Raw genomic sequence first — 8215 nt, 5'->3', positions numbered from 1 at the left:
TAAACTGGAATTCAGGGGTAGATTTTCCACACTCTGAATATTTAATATATGGCCAAATTTGGACTTGAAAACAAGTCTGATGACTCTTAGTTCTTTTCTTTTCCTGCAACAGTAGCAAGACTTGGAGAATTTTAGGGAATCATCATTATCAGTGAATTATTTAGCTAATGCCTTAATAATGCTGTATAACACATCACCAGCTGAGGGTTTCTCAATCTCCACAATATTGACATTTGTGCTAGATAATCTTTGTTGTGGTGCCTGTTCTATTTATGGTAAGATGTTTAGCAGCATTAAAGGCTTCTACGCCCTAGAGCCATCTGTGGTAGACAGAATAATAGCCGCCCAAACATGTCCACATCCTAATCCCCAGAACCTGTAAATATGTTACCTTTGCAAGATATGATGAAAGTGATGGGATGTTACTCTCAGGATCATCTTTCATTTTATAATATTCATCTTAACAGACTGGGGGGGGGAGAGATTCTTCTACTGGCCTTGAAAAGTAAGTAGCCAAATGTTGAACTGCCCATAGATTGGGTCACAAAGTAAAGAACCTCATATGACCTCTAGGACCTGAGATCATGGTCCAGATGACAGCCAATAATAAGCCAAATAAGTTTGGAAGCAGATTCTTCCCTAACTGAGCCTCTAGATGAGAACACATCCTGACAATACTTTGCGGCCTTGTTGAGATGGCAGAGAACCAACATAAGCAATGCCTACAATCTTGACCCATGGAAACTGTGAGATAATAAATGTGTGTTGTTTTCATTCATGAAGTTTGTGGTAATTTGTTATGCAACATGAAAACTAATGCACCGTGACCATGAATGAGACAGGCCTTAAAGCTATCAGTGGTAGTTCTGGCAGGGAAAGCAACTCAGTATCCAGAGTAAGTATCTATTCCAATGAGAACGATGTACTGCCCTTTCCATGATATAAATGGTCCCGTACAACCAGCTGACTGGCTTTCCTGGAGAACAGTGCCCTAAAAGGGGCTCAGTGTTGGTCTGCTGTTGACAGGCTACACACTCAGCAGTGGCTGCAGCCCAATCAACCTTGGTGAGAGGAACCCCATATTGCTGAGTCTAAGGATAACCTCTAACCCTAACAATATGGGCACTGTGTGAGCCCACTGGGCAAGAATGGGTGGTTGAGGAAAGGGGCCTGACTGATATCCTTAGGACAGATCATGTGGCTTTACACAAAAACAGTGATTTTATTATCTCTTACTGTTGCTTTTTGTCAGGAATCTGGTAAGAACTTTGCTTCTTATTTGGGGTCTCTCATGGGGTTTCAGTCAATGTCAGCCAGGGCTCTATTCATCTGAAGGTTTGACTGGGTCTGTAGTGCCCACTTCAAAGATGGCTCACTCACATGGTTGGCAAATTTGAGTCCTGACTCTGACCCTTAGTACCCATATTATTTGGGGATAGTTGCTCAAATTCTGTGAGCTCCAGTCTGCTTGGCTATCAAATAGAGATAGTAATATTTAATTTGTAAGGTTGATTTGAGAATCAATGATCACATGTCAAAGCACCTGGCAAAACTTATACTCACCAAAGGACACTGTTCTATCATAGAGGAGAGAAATGGGAGCTAATATTGGGAGTATGACTAGGAGTTTGTTCTGGGGGAAGAAAATGATTTAAAAGGCCAAATTTAAACAATTATCAGAAGGGGCCTCAAACATAAGAACCCAGACGGTCCCAAGAAGCATTCTCTATCCCCCCCTTATCTCCTCAGAGTGCTTCCAGCCCCATTTCCTTTCTAATGAAATACAGCATAATGATCTAGCAGGAAGGGCTCAGCACGAAGGTCTGTCCATGCTTCCCAAGGGGTCAGTCTCCTTCTTTCCCAAAGATATACCAGAAATTTCTACATAGCTTTTTGCTCTACCTCACTCACTACTAGTGAAGTCCATGGTAAGGCATGCCTACCCCATGTAGAACTTACTTTTTTCCAGTTAACCTGTTATACCTGTTGCCCCTTGTGCTCTCCTATCTCTGTCCCTTTGCTCAGGCTGTTTCTTCCATCTTGAAACCCTCCCATTCTTTTCTTGCTAGAAAATCTATACTTGTTTCAGGGTCCATATCAAACTTCAATTCATCTTTAGAGTTTCCCCTGACAGATTTCTCTTTCTTTGGATACCCCTTAGCATATTATGCCTATATCAAAGTCTTATCAATGAAAAAAATGTTGCCTGCCATATCAGTAAACAAAGGATGTTGCCACCATCAAGCCATCACATTACACCCATCCCTGACAGTGAGCCCTAAAGGAACTCAGGATAGAAACAGGATGCCCACCATCTAGCAGTCAGCTGCTGCAGCCACCCCTAATGACAGTGCATCCTGAGAAGACTCAGGATGAGAAAGCACAGAATACTGGCCCCAGATAGCTCAGGTGCATATCAAAGGAATGATTTCAGTGAGCCCAGACTCTTGCATCTTCCCACAGATAGAAAAGCACTAAATTCCTTAACTTGAGATATCTGGTTTTCTTTATTTTTTTTTTTTAAACATCTTTATTGGGGTATATAATTAATAGTAATCTTTTGAAGTTCCGACTACCTCGTTTTTGTTGCAAAAACTCCTATTTATCCTGGCTCCTCCCTTACCTCTTCTGAGCAGTCTCTCAGAGCTGTCTGAGATGCTGTGTCCTGGGCTTAAGTCCTCAGTTTTGTCTGCCAAATAAAACATGAAAAGATGCTCAACAGCACTAATTATTAGAGAAATGCAAATCAAAACTACAATGAGGTATCACCTCACACCAGTTAGAATGGGCATCATCAGAAAACCTACAAACAATAAATGCTGGAGAGGGTGTGGAGAAAAGGAAACCCTTTTGCACTGTTGATGGGAATGTAAATCGATACAGCCACTGTCGAGAACAGTATGGAGGTTCCTTAAAAAATTAAAAATAGAATTACCGTATGACCCAGCAACACCATTAGTGGGCATATACCCTGAGAAAACCATAATTCAAAAGGACACATGTACCCCAATGTTCACTGTAGCACTATTTACAATAGCCAGGTCATGGAACAACCTAAATGTCCATCAACAGATGAATGGATAAAGAAGATGTGGTACATATATTGAATGGAATATTACTCAGCCATAAAAAGAAATGAAACTGGATCATTTGTAGAGATGTGGATGGACCCAGAGTCTGTCATACAGAGTGAAGTAAGTCAGAAGAGAAAAACAAATATCATATATTAACACATATATGCGAAATCTGGAAAAATGGTACAGATGAACCTATCTGCAGGGCAGGAATAGAAAGGCAGACGTAGAGAACGGACGTGTGGACACGGTGGGGAAGGGGAGGGTGGGATGAATTGGGAGACTAGGTTTGACGTATATACACTACCATATGTAAAATAAATAGCTGGTGGGAACCTGCTGTATAGCGTAGGGAGCTCAGCTCAGTGCTCTGAGAAGACCTAGATGGCTGAGATGGGGTTGGGGGAGGTTCAAGAGGGAGGGGCTATATGTATATGTATAGTTGATTCACTTCACCGTACAGCAGAAACTAACACAACATTGCAAAGCAATTATACTCCAATAAAAAAATAAAAACATAATCCTCAGCTTTCAGGTTGTGCGTTTTCTTTTCAGTTGACAATCTTATCTCCCATTAGTCTAGAAGCCTGAGGTGGTGACTATGTCTTTCATATTCTCCACAGTGCCCTGCACAGCATGTTCTTCCTAATATGTGTTCGAAATTTTATTTTGCATATTAGACTTTATTTCAAGAATTAATTCACATCTTTGCAGTAAACTGACATTCGTCTTCAGTGTGAAAATCACAACAATGCTAAATATTTGCATTCCCATGAAAGTAAACATTGAATGGGAAAAACTTTCTTTCTTTCTCTTTTTCTTGCCTTTGAAACATTTTTTTTCCTTTTTGTGTTAGAACCAAGAATGCATATTTAGTTTTCTGACTCTATTTAATGCCTAAAGCATTTTAGTAGAATCACAATAGTCCTGGAAGGAACTTTAAAGGGTGAAGTAAGGTACTCTCTTATTTCTAAATGAGACTATAATTAACTCTCCCTAAAAAAGTGAATACCTTTAGTCTCTTAAGAATTTGCTTTAGAAAAGAACTGAATTAGAAGGTAAGGTAGAGTAGGAAAACTCAGTCTTTCATCCCTGATTACCCCTCTCCTGCTCCAACAGTTCCTGTCTTTATCGTGATCATCTCTGTGAGGCCTTCTGCTGTTCTCAAGAAGAATATGCTTGAGGAGAATACAAATTTTTTTCTGATAATTTTGGTTGCTATTTCCCCCCTTCAAATTCAGAGAATGGCATTCCCTTTATAGTCTTTAAAATAGTTCCCTGGACCAGCACATTTGTCTCTAATAGGCATCAACTATTAGGCTGCAGCAATTTTTCATTTGGGGTAAAGTCACTGCATAGAACAACCATTGAGGCAAAGCAAAATGTTACAATGTGAGGACCTTAGGGCTTTAAGAGGTCTTCTAATTCATTCCTCTGACTTCATGTATGAACACACAATCCATCACAAGGGAGACTCCTATGTTTCAAGATTTCAGGGGAAAAATCAAATCTCCATTGTTAACTGATTTCTAACTTCATTGGGTTACATGCCACAAGTCACTATGCTGTTTTCTGGTGGTAATGGTGGTGGTATGGTTTAATTTGGCTTACTTAAGTTAATTTGTTTTGCTCCTTGCCAATCTCTTGTTTAAATTATTTAATTATTCTTCAGCACTTATTTCCTAACTCAAGTCCATGATACCAATACTTGCTCAGAAATCATGCTTGTCTACTCTTCAACTATCTGGTTAACGCCTTCTGATCTGCCTCTATATTGTCCTCACCCTCTTTGGGTACTGCCAGAAGGCATAGTAAGTCAATATATAAGTGTGGGTGAATTTGCTACTGTACTTTTCTCCTTGTAAGTAATTCCAGCTTCATACTTCTACTGCACGTATCCTACCTGCTAATGTTCGCACCACAGATTTGTCAAAGTCTGGTCAAGCTTCAAACTAGATTCAGATGTTACGATCTCAAGTGAATTAATTGCTCCCTCTCCTGTGTTCCAGTTGCTCTTCATGCTTACCTCTATTAGATTACATATATTATATTCTTATTTTTAGACACATATCTGTTTCTTATACCTATTAAAATACCAACAGTCAAGATAGCAACTGGGAAAATACCTGTTTAGGTTAAATGCTTAATTAATGTGAAAAAAACAAAGGATGCAAGAAAGAAAGAGAATTCATTTAGAACTGGAAGAGATCACAAAGATTATCAAGTTTAACCGTATTTGACGAACAGGAAAAGTCAGACAATAAGAAATTAGGTGAGCCAAAGCCAGATGCCTAGTGAGAGCCTGTTGCAGACATTTTGAATCTGGGGGCACCAAGTACTTATTTCCCAGTTTATTTGGTAAGAGCACTCTGATTTTAGATCCTTGCCCTTACAGAACTTTTACTTGAACTCTTAAGGGAAGAGGAGATTTTCTATCTGCGAGTCTTGAGCCTGGGAAGATTCAGGACAGGAGCTGTTGGCAGCCAATGTGTCACCATTTGGAGTGTGAGAATAAAGTCAACACAGAGCAAACAAAAGCTTGAAGAGAGATTGGGTGCGCTGATGCTTCTTAAATCCCTGCATCAAGACAATCCTGTAGAACAAATACTTTTCCTTTTTTACTTAAGTTTGACTTGGGCTTTCTGACTTGGGTCCTAACTAAAATCATGCAGGGCTTGAACTAAAGTACAAGTCTTCTAACTCTTAATGTGTACTCTTTTCATTACCTCAGTATTGCCTGCTCCCCTCCCCAATATCTCTTTCCTTTTCCTTTATCGATCAAACAACAAATCTTCTGTAGCAATTATGCCCTCAGGTAGGAAGCTTCCAGCTTTTAAAGACAACTGTGGTATCTTTGCATGGCCCTGCACCTGATGGATGGAAGGATTACCTCACCATCCCTATGTAGCTAGATCCCTATTTATCCATCCCCAAAACGTGTTTGCTATTTAAGAAATAAAAGTACAACGTCCAATATTCCCAGAGCCTTCAATCTCATTTCAAATGTGTTCCAGTTTCTATTTATTCAGAGTTGAAAACTAGAGCCCTAGGGAACCCTGAGTTCTGGTACATACATATTATGATCTTATCAATGCAGAGGCAGAAATTCTATGCATCCAGAAAGCCCTGAGTCAGAGGTGGTTCCTAGATATTGTTGGAATTGATTTCCTCAGGTTGTTAAGGTGACTTTTGTGACCTTACCACTGTAGCAGAAAGGGTCACATTCGTTCAATGACTGATCTAGTGGCCATGTGGAAACACAGATCAAACTTTTGTCTTCCCTGGCTAGGTTGGTAACAGCTAAACTAAACCAGAGAGAAATCCCACATCCAGAAATCAGCACTGTACTCTGACATATAGTTAATATTTTAAAAATAAAATATAATTAAGTCTGCTAAAGTTTTCTGCTGAGCCTGGGAGAAACTTGCAACCACTGAAGAGGAGAGATGTGAGAAGCAATTTATATCATGGCAGTTTAAGATTCAAAAATATTTTACACCATAAGGTATATGTAGAATATTTATTCCAACATTGTAGGAGCAAGTGAATCAAAAGAGCCTAAGTTCCCACCAGTAGGAAGCTGGTTAAGTAAATTATGATACATACCTCCGTGCACTTCTATAGAGATATTAAAATGAAGAAGACTGGTCTCTATGTCCTAATATGAAATTGTCTCTAAGACACCTTTTTTTTTTTTTTTCTGGGGCAGGGGGCTTTATTCTTTTGGCAGATCCTGTCAGTCATTATAGATATTGCCGCACTGCTAATAAAAATATATGCTTCTCTGTAAAGCATTAAAAAAGAAAAATCCAAGGATGAGATAGCTGAGGTCTCAGCTCAAGTATCTCCAAATACATTGTTGTCCATTCCCTGACCTTTCCGTGTGTTATTTCTTGGTTGTTTTCCAGATCAATGCCATTCTCTGTTTGTGAGCTTCTGTGGTGCAAGCTTTTTTGTAGGGTCGGATTTCTTCAGAGCCAAACCCTGGGATCCATATGTTCCACTGGCATTCTAGATGCAGCTGGACATCTTTCACCTCCAGGGTGCTGGACTTGCGATGCCGAGCAAGCTGGTAGGCTGCTGTCACCGCGCTCGCGATAAAATCATCAGCAATCTGCAGTAGCATCTCCTCCACATCTTCATCCCATTGCTCATTAGGATCCACTTCTCTTACTAAGTCTTGTGATTTCTTCTTGGTCGATACCTGATCGTTTTCAGGGCTGAGACACCCTCCCGTCCCAGTAGCACCTGGGATCTTTACCACTGTAGTGCTATTGGCCATGGAGCCTTGTGGAGGGGTGCTAGCGGGATCCGGTTTTATTGATGAGAGATTGGACCGGTTGATTGGGGCTGAGGGGCCAAACTGGTTCATAATCTAACGCGCTTTGGACTACAGCTCATAGAGCTTATCGAGATCTTGTTTCTTTTTGGAGCTGTGAGGACCAAGCCCAATCAAAGGCAGCAGCGTCTATGTCCCCATGATATGCGGAGACTGCCCCAGTGAAGCGCTCATCTCAGCAGCCAGCCCGACTGTTCAGCCCTCCCCGAGTAAGACATCTTTTTAAGTGAAGAAAAGCAAGGGGCAGGAGAGTGTGAATAGGAAGCAACTATTCATGTTAAAAGAAGGAAGTCAGAGCTCTGTGAAGGTGCCCATGCATAAATACATCAACACACACACACACACACACACACACACACACACAAACACACACACTTCGATATGCAGAGAATATCATCTCTGGAAGGATCCACAAGAAACTGCCGTCAGAGGTAGCCTCAGGGAAGGGGAACTGGAGTGCTGGTGGGCAGGGTTGGAAGGGAGAATAACTTTTCAATATATTTCCTGTTGTGCCATTTGAATTTGTGTTACCACGTCTTCACATTGCCTATTAAAAAGAAAAATAAAGAATATTCCAAGGTCTGACTTTGGTTTAGAGTTCAAAAATGAAAACATTAAGATTTTATATTCCTTTTTTCCCTTTAGGCAAAAGCAGGGCCCTTCCATCTTTGTTACCTTTTGAACAAATAGGCTATAGTATTTTTAGACTTTCTCCCTGGAGTCCAAAGCTCACAGTGTTAAAGTAGCCAGGGAAATAGAGAAGAGATGGAGTCCAGGTTCTGTGTCCTAAATGGTTTTCAGT

General features: G+C 40.5%; 1 protein-coding gene across 1 annotated transcript; it reads right to left on the bottom strand.

Moving 5' to 3' along the window:
- Window positions 1-6865: 6865 nt before the first annotated feature.
- LOC132363715 (transcription initiation factor TFIID subunit 12-like) lies at window positions 6866-7461 on the bottom strand. The gene has a single exon (XM_059919405.1). It carries the CDS (start codon window positions 7444-7446, stop codon window positions 6961-6963), a length of 486 nt encoding a protein of 161 aa, XP_059775388.1. The 5' UTR covers window positions 7447-7461; the 3' UTR covers window positions 6866-6960.
- Window positions 7462-8215: the final 754 nt, after the last annotated feature.

This window comes from Balaenoptera ricei, chromosome 3, assembly GCF_028023285.1.
Source record: "Balaenoptera ricei isolate mBalRic1 chromosome 3, mBalRic1.hap2, whole genome shotgun sequence".
NCBI lineage: Eukaryota > Metazoa > Chordata > Mammalia > Artiodactyla > Balaenopteridae > Balaenoptera > Balaenoptera ricei.
The sequence above is the reverse complement of the archived record's forward strand: the minus strand, read 5'-3'. Positions and strand labels throughout refer to the sequence as shown.

What these genes read in the sequence shown, in the direction of transcription:
- LOC132363715 (XM_059919405.1), bottom strand. Translation starts at nt 7,446, where the DNA reads ATGAACCAGTTTGGCCCCTCAGCCCCAATCAACCGGTCCAATCTCTCA.